This window comes from Schistocerca piceifrons, chromosome 11, assembly GCF_021461385.2.
Source record: "Schistocerca piceifrons isolate TAMUIC-IGC-003096 chromosome 11, iqSchPice1.1, whole genome shotgun sequence".
In the NCBI taxonomy this organism is placed as follows: Eukaryota; Metazoa; Arthropoda; class Insecta; order Orthoptera; family Acrididae; genus Schistocerca; species Schistocerca piceifrons.
In genome coordinates, this window is record NC_060148.1 from 96071164 (window position 1) to 96083545 (window position 12382).

The following is a 12382-nucleotide window of genomic DNA, read 5'->3' on the forward strand; positions in this document are numbered from 1 at the left end:
TCAAGTATTTCCTTATGACAAGGAAACCCCTCTAATATCTCAGGTTGGCAGTCAATACCCATTGTACAACAATACATTTTGGTTTGAATGTAGAGTTTCATTGACTCACTTTGTTCAGTCATTTCTACACTTTCATGCTTTTTATAAATAATATGGATGTTGCGTTTATTCTTCCACTTCAACACTAATATGGCAGTGAAGCTTCTCATTATGCACTCCCCTAGCCTAAATTTTGTTTTAACAATATCTCCTGCCAATTTTTTCTATTAAAATGTACTGTCCCAACAACATCTGTTTCATTTTCAACTAAAGTACCGTATTTACTCGAATCTAAGCCACACCTGAAAAATGAGACACGGAAAAAAAAAAAAAATTCCCGAATCTAAGCCGCACCTGAAATTTGAGACTCGAAATTCAAGGGGAGAGAAAAGTTTTAGGCCGCACCTCCAAATCGAAACAAAGTTGGTCCATTGTAATATGAGACACAATTTAGGTCGAATGAATGACGATACTGCTACAGTAGTTTGGTTGGAGTCTTAAGCTTAGCAGTTAAGCTTTACCAGGTAGCCATTGCTATGCGCCAGGCGCTCCGTCCGTATTTATACAGGTACTCTTCCTTTTTCACGTGCTTCGCCTGGTTTGAATCGATTGCTTATTTTGCTTTGATCTGATGAGTACCGTTTTCTTTGTTGTAGGTGTTTACGTCACTAAGCTGAAAATGCATTACTGTACTGCATCATGCATTGTTCGTCGCATTCTGATAGTTCGTGTTTACGGCCTGTCGCCGCTCGCGGCATGGCTTGCTTTTGTGCGCGCTACCACCGCTTTTTAAAAAAAAAAGCGAGAGAGAGAGAGAGAGAGAGAGAGAGAGAGAGAGAGGAATCGTCTCATTAGCGAAACAATGGCAATAGACTGCTATTTGTTGTTACTTACACAGCTGCTTTCTTTGATAATGATCAACAAGAACCAAATAATAGACTGCGTACGATAGAACATGATCTGAACGAGAGTTAGGCGAAAATTTTTCTCCGTTTGAAAATCTTTGCGGCCGCTTCTTTAGTACATCAAATTCTGCACAGAAATTAGGGTCATCCTAGATTTAAAAATCTAGTCAGTTGCCGTGCTTCATTTCTGACTGTATCGCTATTAGGCATAAGAATAATACGAATATAAACATGACACGATATGTATATTCTTCCGCGTTTGCTGGTGTCTCACTCTAGTTTCGTAGTTTATTAGGTATACAGGATTTAAATGAGATAGCAGCAAACACGAAAGAATACATGGCAAAATGTTTATATTCGTATTATTCTTATGGTGAAGAGAATACTTCATGTGATTCACATTTCATCAGGTTCCTATTAGCAACCATCTCTTCTCACAGGTAGGAAAAAATTCAGAACATAGAGTTTGCCACATTGACAAATATCCCAGTCTTGCCAGTCGGATTTTCGTACTACACTGAAATTCTGCTACATTCGAAGATGAACAACACGGAATTTGTATTTACTTCGTTGGATAATGTATGAATATGCAGTGGTCGAAACTCGGGGCGGAGAAAAAAATCTAGTCTTCCACCTTTTTTTTAGTTTATTTACCAACGCAGAGGTTTTGGCGCCAGTATTTATCTTTGTGCCTACAAAGCATGCCTGTGTAGCGTTACATATATTCGACGGGAGAAGTTGGTTGTAGCGGCGCCTACCAACATTTTTCAGAACTTCCGCTTGCTTTGCACTCGATTCTAAGCCGCAGGCGGTTTTTTGGATTACAAAAAGCGGAAAAAAAGTGCGGCTTAGATTCGAGTAAATACGGTAAACAGTTTCTGCAAAGACTACCTCTTATCCATATGCAAAGTGTGTCATTTATTTAGTATTGACTTCGGTAACTTCATCATTAAGTTTCAGATGCAGTGTAATCAAGATCTCTATCATTTCTTAATATATTTTAAAATTACAGCAATTTACAGAATTTTATTGCAAATCTGACTGTTCAAGAGATGAAATTATTTATACTACACACGTCTTCAATTTCATTAACAATTCGTCAGTCGTGATGTTCTCTTCATTGTATGTACTACTATGAATTTTTTATTAAAATAGTTTATCACAGGTATGACTTTACATAATTTATCATCTTGTTAGTCAAATCATTAGTTACAAAATTTAAAAATATTTTAAGTGGCATGCTTCTATGATGGCTCTTTTAGACCAGTACACCTGTTTTTTAACACTAGCTATTATTACACGTAATGCAACTTACATTTTAATTTCATTACAATTGGCAAAGATCCATTTCTTATCAATTTTCTTTCTTATATTTTCACTGATCAATGTTTGTTCTGTGTACTGGTTCATTTCAGCAACAATATTATCCAAAAACACATTGTCGGACATTATATATAAAGAAGTCTGCTCTAAAACTAGTGTTCTTTCCCCAAGAGTTGGCATACACTCCCAGATTTTTGTCTTGTTATTTCTTTCCAAACCAATTGCTTCCATGACTGCTACTGTCTTCATTGGGAATCATTTTCAATGATTAATCTCCTTGGACTTTTGGGCAGGAAATACAATACCACGACCACCAATATCACTATTGGGAGAATCTACTGAATTACTGTCCATATAACAACTCACTTATCACTACTATAATCAATTTTAGATGTTTTTTTATTGACATGACATGGGAATATGGGTTCTTTAGTTACTTTAGGGATTTATAACTGACATGTTCATACAATGAAGGAGTACCCGAAACTGAACTAAGGGACCAGGCTTGGCTTGTGTACATGTGGTCCACACCAAGTGTGTGGCAGGCTCATGCTTACTGTTTACAGCCCAACTTTACAATGAGTCTCACTCATGGCAGAGAGGCCACGGGGTTAAGAAAGGGCTAATACAGTAGGTACCAAAACAAAGAAACTTAAAATAATAATAATAATAATTATTATTATTATTATTAAGAAAAGCCTACAATTTTTAAATATATACAACAAAAGCTCATAAGTGTGAAATATAAACTAAGGGGAACTGCGTGTTTATTTGTCACATCACAATACTGTCAACAAAGATGTTCAAACTTCTAATGAAAGTATGAAGCACTAGACAATCATTGTCCAGACATGATAGTATTCTTCATTGCTCTATTAACAAGTGTTGAAGTTATTAACAGTTCTAATATCTTTGTCAGAGATGACTGTATAATTCCATTAACTACATTTCCAATGATTGTGTGTTATGTTATAGATGGAACATTGCTGTCAGTGTTCCAACTATACACTGCAGATGCCCAAGTTTCAAACGAAGGTAGTCATGTTCTGTTGCTATTTGAAAGAATGGCCACACAGAGGTTGAGATCGAAATATCATTTCTATCTGATGGTAGAAGACTGCTTTTACCACTGGCACCAACTCGACAATCGGCTGACTGTGAAACTAGTGCTCAACCCTTAAAGGATCTGTGTAGTTCCCTTGACAATATTCTGATAGAGCATTTGTACCTTGGTTGTACAACTTAAGAATTGTGTTGGTATGCACAGTAAAACACATTTGATAGCTGCATGATCGAAAAATTCTGCTCCCCTAAATACATCGCTAGGACACACTGAAACCTGGAACGGGTACCTGTCTGTCAACACCGGGTCCGTGTGTCACGCAGCAATCTATCCTGTTGTTACTATGGCAGTACTGCATATAACACACTTCAGCAATTTCAAAATGAGGTTCTGTTACCATCTCATACCTTGAGCATAAGTGTATCATCTTTTGTGATGACAATTTCTCCGACCTGGCCGAGATCGGACGGCTGCAAGTCCTCCAACTTCACTGGGTTCCCCTCGTCGCCGAATACGATGCCACCCGTCGCGATTGCGATGTCCTGCAGTGTAGCCTTACGGTTGTCACCAAACCCTGGTGCTTTCACTGCTGCCACCTGAAGACCAATCTTCAACCTACAACAGTAATTATGTTACTCAACAAAACCAGGAGAAACTCAACAACAAATTGTAGCATCATAACCTATGAATGCAGAGGATAGTCTTACTATCAAAAGAGAAAAGAAAAAAGGAAGAAAAAGGAAAGGGATGAAGAAAGGTCAGGCAAGGAGAGGAATGAAGCAAATTAAAGAATGAAGGAAGGAAAGAAAGAACAGTGAGAGGACATGACTCACACTGACTTTTACCAATGTTTACAATATTATAACAATGGTGCAACAAGAACTTCCAATGTTTGAAACTGGAACACACAATGTTTCCAACTCTCAAATGGAAATTAACAAAACAAATCTGTTTTGGCAACATTCCATTAATACTCACACATGTAACCAAATGCTGCCCTCAACCAACACAGAAATGTTTCCTTACAGAGCTGTGGTACTAATGCAGTTTCCAAGAAAAGAGAGGTCCTAAGTTACGCCAACAGATAATTTCCAAACCCAGACAAAATGCACTTAAATTCTACCAGTGGCATTATGGTTTCTCAGTTAATCTGTTCAGGTATGTAGACAGTATGCAAAGTATCCTTAACAATATGTTTAACACGTTTTTACATACTTTGAGTTCATGCATGTGTTGTTGTTGAATGTTCCACTTGGGGGCGGGATCTTATCCTCAAAGTCCTTTGGGGTATTTTTTGTAATTATTTGTCAAATTTTGAAACCAATATTGTAGCTGAATTTTGGGAAAGAGAGAGAGAGAGAGAGAGAGAGAGAGAGAGAGAGAGACAGCCCATGGCATGGTTGGTGAAAAGAACCTCCTGGCTTCTAAGAAAAGCATGGAAACATATATCTTGATGGTTTAAAAGATAAGAATCTTATTTCCCACAAACATGCCTTCTACATGTTGACCACTATACTAGATTTTTTTGTTTATTTTGCATTGGTTCACATGATCTACATATATGCCCCACAAACCACTTTGAAGTGTACTCTGGAAGGTAGTACCATATTGCTTCCCCTCTTTTCACTTGAATTTCCAAATAAATTTTCCAACTGCACCAATTTCGCAAAAGATATGTGCAAGTAACTCTTCCGGGGTGTTGTAGGGATACCATTATCAACACCCTTACTAACAGTCAATAATAGCCACCTAAATCTGTCGACTACTATACTGTTGGCCTTTTACACCCAAGCTGCTGAAACTTTGCACTTGACATATTCATTTCTAAAGGGTTAACAAGTGAAGAACAAGAATACGAGGCACTAGGTGTATGGATGGCATGAACTAATCCCAGTGTGGTAATCGCTGCTGGTCGTGATTTCAAAGCTCCTGTGTTGCCGGCTTTGTTTTGTGTGTACATTAACAATGTGCACTGTGTATCATTTCTACCATGTGCTTGTGCTGTACTGCGGTTTAGAAAATTCTGATACTCAAAAAAACATTGTTTGCAATCCTTTGTGTCAACGTGTGCAGCTAGACAGCGAGGCACTTAAGTTACTACAGAGAAATCTTGACTTTTACGTGCAGGAGAAAGAATATGCAAGCATTCACGGAGAGCCATCAGTTCCTGCCAATGAAATAATGGAACAGACATCAAACACTCTTGGAATCAGTGCAAAATAGTAGTAAGCAGATGTATTATTGCAAAAGTTGAAGCTGTAGACATGGGCCGTAATGATTCCAAACGGTCTGGATCAGGTAACATATTTTTAGTGACTCTTGGAAAGAAGAAAAAGCAGCCTCACCATGTCATCGACTTAGGTTCTTTCAAGACTGGTGCACGTCACAGGCGTAGTTATGCTTACTACAATATGAAAGAGTATGCTACAGTAACAAAGTTACTAGTGTCATTAAAAGAAAATTAACTTTTCAAGGGTGGGAAAAGTCACTAAAAAACAGAGCTGAAAAGCACAGATTTCCATTACAAAGCACTAGACGAATGCAAGTCCAGGCTCTAAATGTATTCTCGTACAAAATTGTGGGCTAAGACATTTATTTGATTTGTCTTTGTGAGACAACCATGAAGACTGCTATGGCACTGATTCAGACTACAGCGCCGAGGTGGTGGATGGAATGGTGAGGGAAAAAGCTACAAATATCCATTATTTATTGAATCAATGTCATTATAAGATGTAGAGCGAGAAGTTAAAATCTTTGTTACTACTTATTTTGTAATCTATGTACCGTATTGTTTTCATGATATCTGTCTTCATAAAATGCTCATTTTCTATATTTCTCTGCTCTGTTATTGAAAGCATGGACTCTACCAACAGATGTTGGCGATGTTTCAGTATTATTCCACCCCCATTGAACGATTAGTCACAGAGTGGGATTTCACTTTTGACACGGGTCACTATTGATGAACAAGTGCCTTAACACAAATTCCAGTTTGTTAAGCTCAGTAGTTCTGTGAATGACTCATATTTGTGCAGTAGCCTTGGATTCTTGCATTCTGATCACTTATGCTACTAAAATACTACACTTCTGAGCCAATGTTTCACCTTTACAATGCAATTTTATCAGTGAAGTCTTTACAATGCCTGTTTGACATGTTAGGCCATACTTTCCCATTGAAATGCAAAATATTTCAGTTATGCTGAATTGGACATAATAGCCTTCTTAATGGAAACATTTGCAAATCATTCCAGTTTGTCAAATTGCAAGGGACTTTAAAGAGGAGTAGAACAGAATGGACAGTTTTGAAGGAAGGTACAACAACAACAACAACAACAACAACAGTAATGCAAGGATGACAAGCGTAAATGGGCAGCAAAATAACAATGGGCAATAAAATGCAGACTGTCAATAGCAAGATGCTTTAGAAAAAGAAAAATTTATTAATTTTTCTTTCTGAACATGGAATTATTTTAACTTAATAAAAATTGAAGTGTTAGGAAGTGTTTTCTGGAGGTTATTTGCTTGAAGTGTAGCTTTTACAGGAAGTGATATGTGGTCAATGAACAGTACTGATTAAAAAACTCTTTCAAAATGTGGTTCTACAGAATGGTGACAATTAGATGGGATATATCAGATCATTAATTAAAGAAGTACTTAATTGGGAGGGAGAGGGGCAGGAACAACGATGGCTTCGTTAACAGAAGATATTGGTTGATAGGGCCACCCCCTAAGGCGTCAAGAAACTGTTAATTTCATGATGGAGGGAAGTGTGGGTGGTAAAAATTGCAGAGGAGGAGAGCATTAATTATAGTATGGACGTCACCAATAACTTTACATTAACTTATAGTAAAGTTATGAAAGTGAAACTACTGCTATAGCAAACAGGAAGTTAACAATAAGGACCACTCCATAACTATACCAACATTCTGCAGTAATTTCATTTTTGTAAAGCATTTTCTCTTGCATATCATCCCCCCCCCCCCCCCCCCCATTAGAAAGAAAAGAAGTACATGTAGCTATTACTCAAGAGCTCGATAACAATTCTTACCTGTTAACAACGAGCGTACTCAGTGCCTCTCCGTCGACATCTTCAGCAATTATCACAAGGGGCTTGCGCTGAGAATTAGCCAGTTCTAATGCTGGAATTATTGACTGAACACTGGATATCTTCTTTTCACTAAGTAGCAACAACGCATCCTGAAATTCTACTTTAGCACCTAGAAAACAAAACCAGAGCCATTAAAAATGAATCTTGAACTGGTAAATGGGGAGAGTTACAACCTATATGACAAGAATACAGTACAAAAAGCTAACAGTGAGTAAAGCATTTAGCACCCAAAATTTTAACACTATTCACGTAACTCCAATACATTCTGCCACCATCTTCACATGCAGAATTACGCTGAATGAAGACTTCTAGAATATACATTTGGGTTACATAATTCAAGTATATTACTGCAAAAGGACAAACTGAAAAGAATAGGAACACAATTCAAACAGCAGAACAATTTTGCTCATCAGCCTATTTTGAGCCTAACAATTTCATTGATAGTAAAAATTTTCTCTCCTGTCTCACACTCTGAACTGTAGTCTATCACTATTCATCCTTACCGTGCATTTATTCCAGTTTCTTCTACCACCTTCCATTTCATTCAAGCAGCAAGGTATGTATGGCCCTTCTGTCTCATCAGTTCTCAGTGCATTACACCCTTTCATCATTCTAAGAAACTTATTACCAAAGACTGAATGTGTCTCTTGTAATCTGTGGCCCATCACTGACTCTCATGCAATGTTTTAATAGCTACTGTTTTTACAAAATTTGACCTCTGGTTTTTTTTTCTCCCCCTCTCACACAACACAAGACTGTACCTGCACCTGCAATACTAGTGGCAACTGTCAAAACATAAAAGGTGTACAACTTTCCTTCTGCCGTTTGCCGGTAGGTGGCAACAACAGTAAGTAGCGGTCGAAAGAAACAGATCACAGCAGATCACACACGTCAGACAATTAGCTTGGACCTCTGTCAACATAACCTCATTCAAACATTAGTCGATTTGTGTCTGCACCATAAAGTTGTTCTTGATTGAAAATGTCAGCATAATTCTTGTCATTTGCGGTAGGTGTTACTGCTTTGCTTCAATATGAAGAAAACAGCGGCTGAGTCTCACCAAATGCTCTCTAGTACATATGGTAAGGACACTATTAGTGGAAGAACATGTTGTGAGTGGTTTCAACACTTCAAGAACGGCGATTTTAACATCAGACTGGCACAGTGGTGGAAGAGAGAATGTTTTCGAAGATGTAGAATTGGAGACATTGCTGAGTGAAGACTCGTGTCAAACTCGAGAAGAATTGGCACGGTTAGAGGGAGTGACACAGCAAGCCATTTGAAAACGTCTCAAGGCTATGGGCATGATTCAGAAAGAAGGAACTTGGGTCCCATGTGAGCTGAAACCGAGAGACATTGAACGGCGCTTTTGTGTTTGTGAACAGTTGCTTCAAAGGCAAAAACGGAAAGGATTTCTGCATCGCATTGTGACCGGGGACGAAAAATGGGTTCATTACGATAACCCTACACGCAAAAAATTGTGGGGATATCCCGGCCACGCTTCCACGTTGACAGCCGAACCAAATATTCACGGCTCCAAGATCATGCTCTGCATTTGGTGGGACAAGCTCGGAGCCGTGTACTATCAGGAGTTAAAACCAAGTGAAACAATCACAGGTGCTAGTTGTCAAATGCAATTAATGTGTTTGAACAGAGCATTAAAAATACAGCGAGAGGCACGATAAAGTGATTTTGCAGCACAACAATGCTCGACTCCACACTGCAAAAAAGGTCAAAACTTACTTGGAAACGTTAAAATGGGAAATCCTACCCCACCTGCCGTATTCTCCAGACGACTATCACCTGTTTAGATCAATGGCACTTGGCCTGGCTGACCAACATTTCTGATCTCAGGAAGAAGTCACAAATTGGATCAATTCGTGGATTGCTTCAAAAGATGAACAATTTTTTCGACACGGGGTTCGTACACTGCCCAAAAGATGGGGGAAAGTAGTGGCCAGTGAGGGGAGGGGGAGGAGGAGGAGGAGGAGGAGGAGGAGGAGGAGAAGAAGAAGAAGAAGGAGAAGAAGCAGCACTTTGCAGGCCACAAGTGGCCCATCGGGACCATCCGATCGCTGTGTCATCCTCAGATGAGGACGCGGATAGGAGGGGCATGTGGTCAGCACACCTGTCTCCCGGTCTTTACAAGGGTATTCTTGACCGAAGCCACTACTAATCGGTCAAGTAGCTCCTCAATTGGCATCACGAGGCTGAGTGCACCCCGAAAAATGGCAACAATGCATGGCAGCCTGGATGGTCACCCATCCAAGTGCCAGCCAAGCCCGACAGCACTTAACTTCAGTGATCTGACGGGAACCGGTGTACCCACTGTGGCAAGGCCGTTGCCTTTGAATGATACATGTGTAACCAATTTTTTTCATTAAAGCCTCATATGTTGGGGAGGGGGGAGGGGGGGAGGCTGAAGCAAAGTTGTACACCTTTTACATATAAAAAAAGTTGAGAACAGTCTTTGCCTCAGTGTACCAAGAATTTCCAACACCCCTTGACAAAGCAGAAGCAACTAAAATAGCTCGATTGATCACTATGATTTCCCAGGCACCAATGGCACATTAGTAACTGTGGTTTTGTATCCACAGAAAAGTATGCTTGGCGGAACAAAAAAGGACTTTACAGTACACACCAGAATGTTTAGCAGGGGGCATAATGCTAGTGGTGGGTAGAAGTGGGTCCTGAACTGGAGCGGTACACAGTGCATTTCAGCACGCCCAATCCACGTTAAGTGCACTGGCCTGCTTGGGACACTGTTTTGACAGACTAAGCAGCAAAGCGCAATCTGCCAAGTTCACGTGCCTCACCTGCCTTTCGCTGCCCCCAGCCAAGTCAAGTAATCTCAGCTGGTCTATCAACTCCGCTGCATTACGCAGTACCTCCATCTGAAGATCCCCGTATCATCCTTCACTTTTCTTTCGATGGGACGTCGACAGCTGAACAGATGGTGAAGTTTGCCTGTTTCCCTTTAATGCCAGTATCTATTCTGTCCACCTCCACCCAGTTACAGTATCCATGTTAGCTTTTTTTATTTTATAATTACAGGTGTGTGTGTGTGTGTGTGTGTGTGTGTGTGTGTCAGAAATAAATATTACAAAATATTTTGAGTTCTGTAGATCGTTTTAGTTATACTCCTTAATTCCTATATAGTTCACATTAAGCATATGCTGATGGAAATGAAAGCTTTCCATTCCTTTAGGGTGCACTCTGAAAATTGTGACTCATAATAGATGCCAAGTAGTATACGATGTCAAACACTCGTTTCCTCATGGCAAGTTGACACTGCCGACAGATGCAAAACGCGCCTCAGCACAGGCAAAGACATAAGCGGAGAGCACAGTATTATACATGGCTAGGCCTGTGGGTTGACCCATACGGGCCAGTAGGTGACACGTACTGAGCAGGATGAAACTGGTACCGTACACATCTCCACGTCAAAGAGACTAAAGAAATTGGCTGCACTTTTTATGTTCCAGCAGGCACCAGTAGCACTGTAGACAATACGATCTCTAGCAGCATGACAACAGTAGTCGGGATGAAGCTGGTGGTCATCACCAAATATTTTAGTTTTTATTCAAATTTGACATGGCAAGTATGCTGAGAATCTTTTCTACAGCAATCATCTCTATAGTCTCTCCTGGCCAGGTGGCAGAACAGAGGTACAGAACATTTTGACAAGCACCACACATGCTATCTTCTGGTAAAGTGTCGAAATTCTGCAGACGGCCCAATACTTCTATGCAAGGGAGGACTATCCTCTCGTCTTTGCTGTGGGCATCAGAGTCTCGTATGCGTGGTCTCAAATCTCTGTACGGCCATTCTCAATTTTATTGCTTGCTAACCAATAATGTGCCCACAGTATACTAAATGAGGCCACAGAGATAAGAAATGATGTCTGTATAAATACTTTAACTCACCAGCAGGTCCTCACTGCCTCTGAACTCTGCCTCCATATGCACCAAGACAATTCACCTGTCTCTGCTACTAACTCAAAACTTATTGCTCTAGCCAGTTGTCAGGTACAGGTGGACCATACTAGGTAGAAAGATGACTGTACATGAACTTTTAGATACAATCGAGGACACTCACTGTTGCCACTACATACACAACTGCTCAGTGCATGGCAATTATCGGTACACTGACTAATTGTTAGCAGTGAATATCCCCCTCCCACGCGTGTGCAAAAATGTGTTTTGAAGGCCAGTGTAAATTTATTAAACAAGAATAGAATCATTTTCTTTACACTGGATGAACTATGTATCTGAAGTGTTTACTATAGCACTGAACATTTTCTAGACATCACTCTTCCTCTTATGGGGTCAGCTGCCAGATATTTGCACTACATCACTTAATTTCTGTCTTACACCCTACACCGTCTCTTAAAACATAGCTTTGTTAGAGCTATGTGAGTCCAAGTTTGTCATTTTGACCTTGTTATTGCTGCACTTCACCAGCAAGATTGTACATTCAGTATGCGGGAGTTAGTCAAAGAGCAGGAACTGATCGCAGTGCCACCATTCTCAAACTTGTTATACTCATTGGAACTACAATGGATAGGATGGATGTGAGTATAGCACTGACTTAACAGTGACCTCTTGATTCCTGATGTATTTAACACTCAACTTGAACTCTTACGTATCTCTTATGATCTGTTTGACATGGGTAGCCATGAAGGATTGAGAATGCCCAACCCCTTCCTTCTGTCCCACCCAAGCGTGATCTTGTCGCCCACAGTCGGATGGAGGGGACAGCAGCTTTCAAATATTAATGTAAGGACACCTGTGATATCGCAAAACTTTGCCAAAAGGTGACTAACACAGCACTTTCCGAAATGCCACAGTTTCTCCACACTGCCACCTGGCTAATAATCTGGGAGCTTTTCGTCATATCCATTTGTTCATCTTTATGTTTCAGTAAAATTTCTCAAAGCTATTTACC

The 12382-nt window shown here is 39.9% G+C and overlaps 1 protein-coding gene across 1 annotated transcript in view; it reads right to left on the minus strand.

Annotated features, from left to right (window-relative positions):
* The window catches only part of LOC124720490 (heat shock protein 60A), a 71278-nt gene that overhangs the window by 17631 nt on the left and 41265 nt on the right, over nucleotides 1-12382 (minus strand). Inside the window, exons 6-7 of the mRNA XM_047245851.1 lie at nucleotides 7376-7544; nucleotides 3738-3945 (exon numbers count right to left, since the gene is read on the minus strand). Of these exons, the coding sequence (XP_047101807.1) occupies nucleotides 3738-3945; nucleotides 7376-7544 (377 nt within the window). The remainder of the gene's footprint in view (nucleotides 1-3737; nucleotides 3946-7375; nucleotides 7545-12382) is intronic.